This window comes from Somniosus microcephalus, chromosome 9 (genome assembly GCF_052327205.1).
Source record: "Somniosus microcephalus isolate GS21.2 chromosome 9, FLI_Smic_1.0, whole genome shotgun sequence".
Classification (NCBI taxonomy): Eukaryota; Metazoa; Chordata; class Chondrichthyes; order Squaliformes; family Somniosidae; genus Somniosus; species Somniosus microcephalus.
Window position 1 is genome coordinate 210,913,308 of NC_140995.1, and position 13,496 is coordinate 210,926,803.

At 45.6% G+C, this 13,496-nt stretch overlaps 1 protein-coding gene across 4 annotated transcripts in view; it reads left to right on the plus strand.

Annotated features, from left to right (window-relative positions):
* Positions 1–13,496, plus strand: part of mrps5 (mitochondrial ribosomal protein S5) — a 174,741-nt gene that overhangs the window by 32,139 nt on the left and 129,106 nt on the right. For all 4 annotated transcript variants that reach the window (XM_085997858.1, XM_085997854.1, XM_085997855.1 and 1 more), the window contains exons 3-4: positions 8,274–8,399; positions 9,424–9,657. In XM_085997858.1, coding sequence (XP_085853984.1) covers positions 8,274–8,399; positions 9,424–9,657 — 360 coding nt within the window. The remainder of the gene's footprint in view (positions 1–8,273; positions 8,400–9,423; positions 9,658–13,496) is intronic.

Consider the following 13,496-nt stretch of genomic DNA (forward strand, 5'->3'; position numbering starts at 1 on the left):
TTGATCCTCTACATCTAGTCTGAAAGACTTCATCAGAATTCAGAAAAATTCTAACACTGACACCAAATTATGATACAATATTCAAAAGGATGCACTTCAGGGTGTTAACCCCCCACCCCCACCCCCCCCCCCCCCCCCCAACAACACAAACTGGTATTTGGATGGATCTGAACAAAACACAGCTGTGGAGGTATTAATCCTTTGAGTATTAAATTTATTTTAAAATTGCCAGCTTTCTTATAAGCACATTTTCTATCCGGTGTAGCAATGTACAAAATTATCTATTTTATTCCAACTATCCTGACTCTGAATGTATGATTTTGAATAGTAAGATCCTAGAACCGGAGAGTACCGACCCTTAAATCATATACCAGACCCATATAGAGGGACGCTGTTGTATCATAGCAGGAGCCTTTTTCCCCCCTATCTCCAATAATTTTATAACTAATTGATAAACAGAAGTATTCAAAGAAAATGGGGGAAAAAAACACTTTTTTTAATGCCCCAATGATTTTTCTCCCAGGTTGCTTGCACCAGTGAGCAGCAGACTAATCTTTACTTACTGGAGACTCCGAGGCAATCCTGGCGGGCTGGTAACCCTGAGAGAGAGCCAGGCAGAAAGGAGAAAAGAGGCAGGAAGAATTAGAGCGAAAGAGAATCAGAGAGTCAGTTACAGGAAAAGAGAGATACATTTTTTGTTCTGTTTGTCTGTGATTAATGCCACAGGGGATTAGCTATATCTGTTCCCATAAGTTTTTAAAACATCCATTACAATCCAGACTTCACAGTGCAGGTGTCACATTTAGCATAAATCCCAACTGAACAATTTTTTTTCAATGCATGAAGAGAAAGCTGTCCAATTATTTCTGAATGCTTATTCTGATTTTGCTATAAACTAGAGAGGCTGTTGAGGTAACGGGGAGAGGAGCCAAGTAGCTTCGAGTCCAAAGAAACTTCCAGCCGCCAATAAATAGTCTCTAACTAACTTCTGGAAGGGACAGGATTGTTGGCACACACAGGCCCAGCCACCCAATGCAAGCCACTTCAAGGGTGGTTTGGATGAATGTCAGTAGCTTCAAAATGGGTTCGCTGAGCTTTGTTACATCAGACACAGAGCCACATAGGAGTGGGTTAATGAAAAATGCTCGCCTCTCAAAAAGCTGCTGGCAGAAACAACTGACCTCCCAGTAGGGAACAAAACAATCTGGGGGGAGAAGTTCAACTCACGGCTGCCTGCTTTTCCTCAATAGAATTGGCATTAGACCTAATTTCACGCTGTGACCTTCCACTCCCGAACTGCACCGGACGGCTCTTGGTCATCCAGGGCACCCACCTGAAACAGACTATTGGGCTCCTTAAATATGCAAATTGGAGTTTTGCACTAGTTATGGAAACTGAATACGAAATTGGTACATGTGCAGAAAGTGTCATCAGCTGGTGGAGCGCGAACTCCGGGTTTTGGAGCTTGAGTAGCAGCTGGCGTCACTGCAGTGCATCCGCGAGACTGAGAGCTTCGCGGATAGCACATTTCAGGAGATGGTCACCCCGCAGATAAAGAGTGTGCAGGCAGAGAGGGAATGGGTGACCACCAGACAGAAGAGGAGGACAAGGCAGGTAGTGCAAGAGTCCCTTGAGTGCATCTCGCTCTCCAACCAGTATTCAGTTCTGAGTACTGGTGAGGGCGATGGTTCCTCTGGGGAGTATAGCTAGAGCCAAGTCTGCGGCACCACGGGTGGCTCAGCTGTACGGCGGGGAGGAAGAAGAGTGGGAAAGCAATAGTGGTAGGGGATTCGATAATTAGGGGAGCAGACAGGCGTTTCTGCGGCCGTAGACGTGACTCCAGGATGGTATGTTGCCTCCCTGGTGCCAGGGTTATGCATGTCACCAAGCGGCTGCAGAACATTGAGTCGGGAGGGTGAACAGCCAGAGGTCGTGGTTCATATCGCTACCAACGGCATAGATAGAAAGAGAGATGAGGTACTACAGGCAGATTTCAGGGAGCTAGGAAAGAGATTAAAAAGCAGGACCTCAAAGGTAGTAATCTCCAGATTACTCCCAGTGCCATGCGCTAGTGAGTATAGAAATAGGAAGATAGTGCAGATGAATGTGTGGCTGGAGAGATGGTGCAGGAGGGAGGGCTTTAGATTCCTGGGGTATTGGGGCTGGTTCTGGGGGAGGAGGGACCTGTACAGGCAGGATGGGTTGCACCTCAACAGGGACAGAACCAATATCCTCGCGGGGAGGTTTGCGCGTGCTGTTGGGGAGGGTTTAAGCTAGCTTGGCAGGGGGATGGGCACCAGGATGTAACATTAGAAAGAGGAAATAAAGTGCTCAAAGGATTAGGAGAGGCAGAGAGCACTAAAGTAAGAAATAGTAAGCTATTAGGGGGGTCAAACTAAGAGAGAATACAGGATGGTCTAAGATGGGTTTAGAGTGTATGTATGTGAACGCATGAAGTGTAGTAAACAAAGTAAGTGAGCTGCAGGCACAAATAGCCACATGGGAATATGATGTTGTGGCAATATCTGAGACCTGGCTCAAAAAAGGGCAGGATTGGGTATTAAATATTCCTGGTTATAAAGTGTTCAGGGAAGGAAAGATAGGAGGTGGTGTGACAGTATTGGTTAAGGAGAATGTTACAGTGCTGGAGAGGGAGGATGTCCTGGATGGGTCAAGGACAGAATATTTACGGCTAGATTAAGAAATAATAGAGGTGCCATTACACTACTAGGTGTATTCTACAGACCACCAAATAGTGGGAAAGATATGGAGGAGCAAATTTGCAGAGAAATTACAGAGAGGTGCAAGAACTATAGAGTAGTAGTAATGGGGGACTTGAACTATCCTAATCTAGACTGGGATAGTAATAGTGTAAAGGATAGAGAAGGGGAAGAATTTCTGAAGTGTGTTCTGGAGAACTCTCTTGATCAGTATGTTTCCGGCCCGCCGATTGGCAGGCAAAAGTGTAATGGAACAATGGGCTGTTTTTAAAGAAGAAATATTTCGGGTACAGTTGAGGTGCATTCCCACTAGGGGGAAAGGCAGGGCAACTAAAGTCAGGGCTCCCTGGATGACGAAAGAGATAGAGAATATGATGAAGCAGAAAAAGAGTGCGTATGGCAGATGTCAAGTGAAAATACATCTGAGAATTAGGCTATATGTAGAGAGGTCAGAGAAGAAGTGAAAAATAAAATAAGAGGGGCAAAGAGAGGGTATGGGAATAGAATGGCAGCTAACATAAAAGGTAATCCAAAAGTCTTCCATAGGCATATAAATAGTAACAGGGTAGTAAGAGGAGGGGTGGGGCTGATTAGGGACCAAAAAGGTGACCTATGCATGGAGGCAGAGGGTATGGCTGAGGTACTAAACGAGTACTTTGCATCTGTCTTCACCAAGGAAGAGGATGCTGCCATAGACACAGTGAAGGAGGAGGTAGTGGAGATACTTGATGGGATAAAAATTGATAGAGGAGGTATTAGAAAGGCTGGCTGTACTTAAAGTAGATAAGTCACCAGGAGCGGATGGGATGCATCCGAGGACACTGAGGGAATTGAAGGAGGAAATCGTGGAGGTACTGGCCATAATATTCCAATCCTCCTTAGATCCGGGGGTGGTGCCAGAGGACTGGAGAATTGCAAATGTTACACCATTGTTCAAAAAAGGGTGCAAAGATAATAAACCCAGCAACTCTGATGTACCAGAGGACTGGAGAACAGCTAATGTAGTACCATTATTCAAGAAGGGTAGCAGGGATAAACCAGGGAATTACAGGCCAGTGAGTCTAACATCTGTGGTGGGGAAATTATTGGAAAAAATTCTGAGGGACAAAATTAATCTCCACTTGGAGAGGCAAGGATTAATCGGGGATAGTCAGCATGGCTTTGTCAAGGGTAAATCATGTCTGACAAATCTGATTGAATTTTTCGAGGGGGTGACTACGGGGGTGGATGAGGGAAATGCTGTGGATGTGGTTTACATGGACTTCAGTAAAGCTTTTGACAAAGTCCCGCATAGGAGACTGGTCAAGAAGGTAAGAGCCCATGGGATCCAGGGTGCCTTGGCGCGTTGGATCCTAAACTGGCTGAGTGGCAGGAGGCAGAGGGTGATGGTCGAAGGTTGCTTTTGTGACTGGAAGCCTGTGTCCAGTGGGGTACCTCAGGGATCGGTGCTGGGTCCCTTGTTGTTTGTGATCTACATAAATGATTTGGATGAGAATGTAAAAGGTATGATCAGTAAGTTCGCAGATGACACGAAAATTGGTGGGGTGGTAAATTGCGAGGAGGAAAGCCTCAGGCTACAGGACGATATAAACGGGTTGGTCAGATGGGCGGAAAAGTGGCAAATGGAATTTAACCCTGAAAAGTGCGAGGTGATGCATTTTGGACGGACAAATAAGGCAAGGGAATACACAATGAGTGGTAGGACCCTAGGAAGTACAGAGGGTCAGAGGGACCTTGGTGTACATGTACATAGATCTCTGAAGGCAGCGGAACAGGTAGATAAGGTGGTTAAAAAGGCATATGGGATACTTGCCTTCATTAGCCGAGGCATAGAATATAAGAGCAGGGAGGTTATGATGGAGCTGTACAAAATGCTGGTGAGGCCACAGCTGGAGTACTGTGTGCAGTTCTGGTCGCCTCACTATAGGAAGGATGTGATTGCTTTGGAGAGGGTGCAGAGAAGATTCACCAGGATGTTACCTGGGATGGAGCGCCTCAGCTATGAAGAGAGGCTGGACAGGCTGGGGTTGTTTTCCTTGGAGCAGAGAAGGCTGAGGGGGGACCTGATTGAGGTGTACAAAATGATGAGGGGCATAGATAGGGTAGATAAAGAGGAACTTTTCCCCTTAGTGGGGGGGTCAATAACAAGGGGGCATAGATTCAGGGTAAGGGGCAGGAGATTTAGAGGGGATTTGAGGAGGAACTTCTTCACCCAGAGGGTGGTTGGAATGTGGAATTCAATGCCTGAAAGGGTGGTAGAGGCAGGAACCCTCACAACATTCAAGAAGCATTTGGATGAGCACTTGAAATGCCATTGCATACAAGGCTATGGACCAAATGCTGGAAAATGGGATTAGACTGGACAGGGATGGATGGGCGGCGCAGACACAATGGGCCGAAGGGCCTCTTTCTGTGCTGTAAAACTCTATGAACTACAGGCCAGTCAGTTTGACCTTGGTCGTGGGGAAGCTTTTAGAAACAGTTATCGGGGACAAAATTAACAGTCACTTGGACAAGTGAGCACGGATTTGTTAAAGGCAAATCGTGTCTAACTAGCTTGATTTGAGTTCTTTGATGAGTTAACAGAGAGGGTTGATGAGGGCGATGCGGTTGATGTGGTGTACATAGATTTCCAAAAGGCGTTTGACAAAGTGCCACATAATAGGCTTGCCAGCAAAGTTGAAGTCCATGGAATAAAAGGGACCGTAGCAACATGGAATTGGCTCAGTGACAGGAAACAGAGAGTAGTGGTGAACGGTTGTCTTTTGGACTGGAGGAAGGCATACAGCGGTGTTCCCCAGTGTTCGGTTCTAGGACCACTGCTTTTCTTGATATATATTAATGACTTGGACATGGGTGTACAGGACACAATTTCAAAATTTGCAGATGACACAAAACTTGGAAGTATAGTGAACAGTGAGGAGGAGAGTGATAGACTTCAGGAAGACATAGGCAGGCTGGTGAAATGGGCAAACATGTGGCAGATGAAATTTAACGCAGGAAAGTGTGAAGTAATGCATTTTGGTAGAAAGAATGAAGAGAGGAAATATAAACTAAAGGGTACAATCCTGAAGGGGGTGCACGAACAGAGAGACCTGGGGTATGTGTGCACAAATCGTTGAAGGTGGCAGGGCAGGTTGAGAAAGCAGTTAAAAAGGCTACGGGATCCTGGGCTTCATGAATAGAGGTATAGAGTACAAAAGTGTGGAAATTATGATGTATAAAATACTGGTTCGGCCCCAACTGGAGCATTGTGTCCAATTCTGGGCACCATACTTTAGGAAGGATGTGAAGGCCTTAGAGAGGGTGCAGAAAAGATTTATGAGAATGATGATTCCAGGAATGAGAGACTTCAGTTATGTGGATAGACTGGAGAAGCTGGGGTTGTTCTCCTTAGAGCAGAAGAATGAGAGGAGATTTGAGAGATGTGTTCAAAATCATGAGGGGTCTGGACAGAGTAGATCGAGGGAAACTGTTCCCATTGGCAGAAGGGTCGAGAACCAGAGGACACAGATTTAAGGTGATTGGCAAAAGAACCAAAGGCGACGTAAGAAAAACTTTTTTATGCAGCGAGTGGTTAGGATCTGGAATTCACCGCCTGAAAGGGTGGTGGAGGCAGACTCAATCTTCTCTTTCAAACGGGAGTTGGATAAGTATCTGAAGGAAAATAAATTGCAGGGCTACGGGGAAAGGGCGGGGGAGTGGGACTAGCTGAAGTGCTCTTGCAGAGAGCCGGCACGGGCTCGATGGGCCAAATGGCCGCCTTCCATGCTATAACCATTCTATGGTGCAGCTTACGCCGTACGTTTTCCGCGTAATTGTTCCAGGCTTTGAGCTGGCTAACCAGCAATCTTGAAAGGGTCGCTGGAGGCTGTTCCAAAAAAAAAAGGCTGAGGAAATTTTCAATTTTTATTGTTGGCCTAGAGGAGAAGCAGGATGTGTGCCGAATTTGGCTCGGGCCTCAGGCCAGCACTGATCGGCTTGCGGATCAGTCGCTCCACCAACTCTCTGCACCAAGTCGAATTTCTCGGCAATAGTGCTGGAGGCTCTCCCATTAGGAGCGACAGGGCTGACACCATCCTCCACTCATAGCAGCACAGCTCCTGCCCTGTCAAGAATCCTCAGTACTGCAGATCCCAATTGGTGGTGGAGAAGTGTGCTACTGGGAATGGGAGTATAAGCACCCGCATTCTGAACTAGCAGTGTTACCTACTTGATTGCCATTCCTCATCAGCAGATTAGCTGTTCCTGCTAGTAGGTTTTTCAAAGGTAAGCACACTTTTGCCTTGCTCTGATGGAGCTTTGTGCTGGGAGCAGAAGGGATCAATTCTGGGTTAGAGCAGTTTGTCCAGTGGGCCAAATGTAATTGGTAAACCTGTGGTGCACAAGCCATGGGTTGGGTACCCCCACTTTATGGCATTCGGCATTACATTACACTTGCACGTTGGAGATCATTCAGCATTACACTTGCACATTGGAAATCATGCTTTCAGTTATACATACTAACGTACAAAATTGACAGGCAGGAAAAGATCAGATGGCCCATCAAGTCTGCCCCACACACCATGATGGCATGAGCATCATGACTAGACACGCCCCCCCCCCCCCCCCCCAAATCCCCGTCCCTGCAGCCATGTAATCTCCTGGGAGAGGCAAAACCCAGAGGAAAACCCAGGGTCAATAAGGGGAAAAAATACTCTGGAAAATTCATCTCTGGCGCTCTCAGGTGATCGAAACCAATCCAGGAGATCACGTGGACCAAGTGTTAGCTATGAAGATACTTAGCTTCTATATGATGTGATCTCTGCTGCAGTCAAGAACCGGTCCAGCTCCCTCTTGAAGTCAGCACCCACCACACCAGCCAGCAACATATTCCAGAGGCTCGCTACTCCCTGGGAAAAGACGAACCGCCCGACAGCCAGTCTATTCCTACTCTTGCAAAGGTTAAACTCATGTCCCCTGCTTCTCCCCAATCTGTTAAACTGGAATAATCTCTTAATAGGCACACTGTCCAGCCTTTTAATTATTTTATAGACCTCTATCAGGTCGCTTCTGAGAATACAATTTTAGAAACATGAATAGAGCTGTTACAAAATAAAACTATTTTGTCTAATATAAAATGGACTATTTTATGATGAATATTGCTACTTTGGAGATTGACAATAAAAAATGTCTGATACGACCTAAAGGCTGCATTCATTTTATTTCCCTTCATGCTGACTGTGATGAAACCAGCTGAAGCTTTGTTGGGTAAAAGGCATTGATGAATTCCTCCATTCCTCGGCATATGGGCCGTCATTAAACTTTCACCTGTCAAGCAGAAATTGACCTATTTATGTCTAAGCCCTTTAGTGCCTGGAGCACTATTTTACATACTCGCTATTACTGCATATAAATTACTGCATGAATTAACAGAGTAGGACTTCAAGGAAGAATTGCTGTCAGAATTTTACTTGTAAGATATTACCTAGAACTGCTAGCAGTAGAGTGTGCCAACTTCGAATGCTGATTTTTCTGGCTTTGTTCACTTGGAAATTGCCTTTGTCTCAACAGTGACAGCAGATGAACTATGGCGGGGTGTGCTGGCAGAATTTGGTGCTGGAGCACGAAAGGGCAGGGGTAAGCGAACGAAGAGGAAGATTAAGAAAGATTTGAACAGAGGACAGATGGTCGGTGAAGGTAAGTAACTGCAACATTTCACCCAGTTTACAACTTTCACAATGCTCTGAGAAGCGGGGGTTGAAATCCGCTATAGGAAGTACAGCGTGCCAGGGCTTCTGCTCCTCCATTTGCCCGTGCCTTGACTTCATCCCAGTTCCCAGGGATAATGTCATTTGAATGTTAGGGGCGGATGCCCATGCCATCTACGGCACTACTGGAGCACATTTTTGAGCTAAGAGGGCCAGTAGCCAACCTGCTGCCAGATCTCTCTCCTCTCGGATGCCAGCCAGTGCCACAGCTGAGTTGGTGATTTGGCTGTTTGGATGATTTGTCTTCTGACATTTGCTCTCCTGCCTCTCTCTCAGGAAGTGTTGGACTGCACTAGTACCCCAACAGTGCAATGGCAAGGCTCGGGAACTTGTGCTGATAATCATGGATGCAGATCCACATTCTGGGACTATTGGCATCGTGCATTGAAGCACCAGCACACTTGTTTTACCAGGTGGCACCGAGCCTTTGTCTTAAATATGTCTCAAAATAATTTGACCAAGTCATTCCCATTCACTGCAGATGGACAATATTTGCATAGATAAACTTAGAAGAGCGTTAACAATTCAGTGTGCTTGTAGAAGATGGTGGTCATAGAATTTGTTTCAGAGTGGTCAGTATTAATTAAAACCAAATCTCTTTACATTGCTTATTGAAGTAAGTTTAGATAACAATCAATTCCACCCAAAAACATAAATTAGGAGTGAGGCACAGCAGATAAAACTGAGGAAATGGAAGACTAGTTAGTTGGTCATTTGTGAAAGTGAAGGAAGAGGAGGTGCGAGAGAGATGGGAATGGAGTTGTGTCGTACTGACAGTTTTGCCATTTCGAATGATTTGTACTCCTTACATTCTAGAGAATGTAATTTCCAGAGGGAATATGGTATGAAAGTGCACATCCTGAAGTTCCTATGTTCACACTGTTCCTGTTGATCTATAGGTGTATTAGCCTTGACTGAATGCAATGTAAGGAGCTCTTTTGATCATTGTTTAGGACGAGCTGGGTTCCTCTGGCCTGGTTTAAATGCTCCTGTTGTGAAAAGTGGAACCATTCAATCAATCGGAAAGCGTGACCAAACGCAGCAGGAAGAGTTGCAGGCTGAAGTCCTTCGACAACGGGAGGAATGGGACAGGAGAAGGAAGATGAAAATTAAAAGAGAAAGAGGCTGGACCGGTAGCTCCTGGGGTGGCATCAGCCTGGGTCCCCCTGACCCTGGGCCTAATGGAGGTAAGAGAAAGATGTACAAGTTTTTTTTTTTTTAAACCCCTGCAGGAACAAATAAGGAAAGATGGTCTGCACCACTGACTTCTCCACCACTCAGGAACAGCACCTCATCTTCCGATTAGGCAGTCTGCAGCCTTCCGGACTCAATATCGAGTTCAACAATTTCAGATCATAAGCTCGGCCCCCATTTCATTTTCTCTTGTAATTGTTCCACTCCTTTTCCCCCCCCCCCCCTTTCCTTTTGTTTCTCTCTCACACCTGGCAGCTATCTTTTGCCCTGCCAGTACACTTTACACCTAATCCCAGCCTATTACCATCTCGTCTAGCTTCTAATCTCTTTTACTTTTGTTTCTTTTATTCTTTTGTCCGATCGCAGCCCTGCCTCCGATCTAGTTTCTTTTCTTTCCAGTTTTGAAGAAGGGTCCAACCCGAAACGTCAACTCAAATTTCTCTCCACGGATGTTGCCTGACCTGCTGAGTTTTTCCAGCATTTTCTGTTGTTATTTCTCCACCACTGTTGTCTGACACAAGATGTATTATTACTTTATGGTCGAGATGGTTCTTCCAGTCGTCCTTAACCCAGAGGCAAAGCGCTTTGTTTCAATAAATTTACCCTGTTTGGCAGCCTGCTCAGGAACTACCAACACTTGGTGTGTATTGGTGCAGTTCCAGTGTCAGTCGAGGCTGGGATTTTATCTCGGGTGAATAGTTCAGATTATGATAATCTCCTGCTACAGCTGCCGAGCCATTTCGGGTTTCCAGTCAAACACCATAGAAAATAAGTTTCCTTTTTTTTATTCATTCATGGGATGTGGGTGTCGCTGGCAGGGCCAGCATTTATTGCCCATTCCTAATTGCCCTTCAGAAGGTGGTGGTGAGCCGCCTTCTCGAACCACTGCAGTCCGTGTGGTGAACTAGTATACTTTTCTGTGTAGCGGTTTGGTACAACTGCTGGGCCATGTCAGAGGGCAGTTAAGAGTCAACCACATTGCTGTGGGTCTAGTGTCACATATAGGCCAGACCAGGTAAGGACGGCAGATTTCCTTCCCTAAAGGACATTACAACAACAACAACTTTTATTTATATAGCACCTTTAACGTAGTAAAACGTCCCAAAGCGCTTCACAGGAGGGTTACGACACAAAAATCTGACACCGAGCCGCATAAGAAGTTGTTAGGGCAGGTGACCAAAAGCTTGGCCAAAGCGGTAGGTTTTAAGGAGCGCTGTCTCCGGGAGCTCTTAGCACACACGATGTGTAGGTCCTGGACAATGTTCCCTTTAAATTTTTTGGGAGGTGTGCGGCCCTTTTAAGGGGCTGCGCGCCCATTTAGAATACTGCGCATGCGCGGTTTTTCCCATTTAAATGCCGGTTGCGCGGGAGCTTCAGAGCGCCACGCAACTTAAAGGGAACATTGGTCCTGGATATGGTCAGAGCCTCTTTTACACTATCAGGTACCGTTGGCAGCAGGAGTACCACATTGGTGCCACTGGCGGCATTTAACCAATAAAACTACCATTAGCGCTGTGGCAGCTTTGTAGCTAAATAGGCCTTGTGCATTTGTTTTTAAAAATAGGGGGTGTAATTTCACTTTGGGAGTAGCTGAAAATGGGCAATAGCGACTGACTTCAATGTAAAAGAAAACCGGGCAGGCTGTAAAACGGGCTGCCGATTCCCTGTGGTCTGTTTTGCGCTACCGCTGAAGTCAAATTTCACACCCATAGAGCCTGTAAAATTAATATAGGGCTACTGTGAGGCCATTTAAGGTTGTTTAGGCAGAGCTTGAAGTTCCGGCCAACGCAATAAATCTGACCTCCCAGTTTTTGATCTGGACTTATTGAAAGTTGAGTAGATGGAACCTGGATGATATGGAAGCTAGATCACCAAATTATGACACCCCCCCCTCCACAAAAGTTTTGTTAACCAGTCTTTGCAGCTTTGTTTTCATTATTGGGATTGTACTGGTCAGTTCTTTGGTAATTGGTCATAAGCAGGAGAGGTTAGAAGCTATTCACCTCTATCTACAGAGACGTGCTGACATCATGTAGGTTCCTAGCTTTGCAGGCATTTTATGTGTAATTTAATTGTTATATAATTTGCACAGTGTTTGAAGGTGAGTGAACTCTCTTCATACCTCCATATTCTTTATTGATCACACAACTGAAAAATTAATGACTTTTTTTAACAATTGTAAATTTGAACATTTTCGAGAGCATTGTTGAATGATGTCCCACTCATAGATTATGTTCTTCAGTTTGGCACCCATGGTGTGCTGGATAGCCATAGTGAAGTAATCTTAGTAATCTCTCTCTTTAATACACTCCTTAATAGCTACCTCTTTGACCAACCTGTCCAGGTGTCTCCTTTTTTGACTTGAAGCCACATTTTGTCTGACTTATGCTCCTTTGAAGCGCCTTGGGACATTCACTATGTAAAAGATGCTATATAAATGCAGGTTGTTGTGCATGATGTGGCTTAATGTCCTAGTTTTCTTGCACAGTCAGCGTTCCAATTGGAAAGTATACAACAGATTCAATTGTATAACTCGGCAGCTTGTCCGTGTGATACAAGTAAAGTTGGTGCAATATTTCTTTTGCTGATGTTACTAGCAAGTTTAGCAAATACTAACTTCTGTTATTTTTAGAACCTGGAGCCAGAGCTTCATTATTACCTCAACTGTGGCTCAGTGCGTCTCATGTTGGATTTCTAGTAATTCTGGAACATGGGAGTCTAAATAGATTCATAGCTTAAAAAATCCTAGAATCAGCTTTGTCCTTGGTGTTTTTAAAATTTTAAAATTATGTAGCTTCAGGCGTCTCATGCATCATGTCAATCCCAAATATTTTGCCTTGTACAAACTGAGCTTAATCAAACAAGAAAGAAAACCATGGGGGAATCATTTCAGTACAAAGTGCTCCCTATCTGTAATTTTTAAAAAAAAAAACAAAGCTCAATTTATTAACAGTTTCTCACCTGTGGAGATTCACCCGAGTTAGGAAATGATTACTTTGGGCGCCTCTGGATCCTCATTCGGGATAGTGTGATGTGCTGATCTCCACCTTGGCGAATGGAGCTGCTCCAGGGCGCGCGCACACAGGTTGTGCCCTTAATCTGCATCAGAATGGCCGTAGGAGCAGGTACAGCCTTGAAATGCTAAGAGGGTAAGGGGGGGAAAATTAGGTTGGTTTGCGCCTCCCGTTAGCGCCTTAAGAGAGCGCTAATGGGGCGCAAAGCAACTAGCGCCCGTGCGTGCCGATGTTTGTGCCACTCACGAAATTAACTAGACATTTTGCGGCGACGCTAAACACTACCGCCACGATCTCCTGCGCCGGCAGATCGTGACGTCCGTCGAGAGTGCAGCGCCCCGGACCGGATATTGAGCGGCGCCCCCTGTCTTACCGCCTGCCGCTAGCAACAACAGGTTGAGGGGAGCGTTTTGCAATCAGAAAGGGACTGGGGGAGCGCTATTTAAAGGCGACCGCTTCCTGCCTTTTTTTGTCGGCAAATTTTTTGTACCACGCATTCTGAGAGAGAGACTGCAGAAGATATTCAATGCTGTGTTGAGGAGTTTTGGGTACTGAGAAGCACTTTGCAGGTTCTTTCTGATTTGATCTTCCTTGCATCGATTTAGAAGAGAATATGGGGGCTGCACTCTGAGCTCGTTCCCTGGGCCTCTCCATTGTTCTTTCCAACAGATTTGATGTACAGGTCTCTCCAGGCCAAGATTCAAGGCTGCAATGAGCAGGGTGTGGATGGAGAGCAAGATCGACCTTCCCCTTTAAGAAGTGGCCGGCGCCAGTGTGTCTGTGTTCCATTGCTGACTGACATCACATGAGCTTCACCA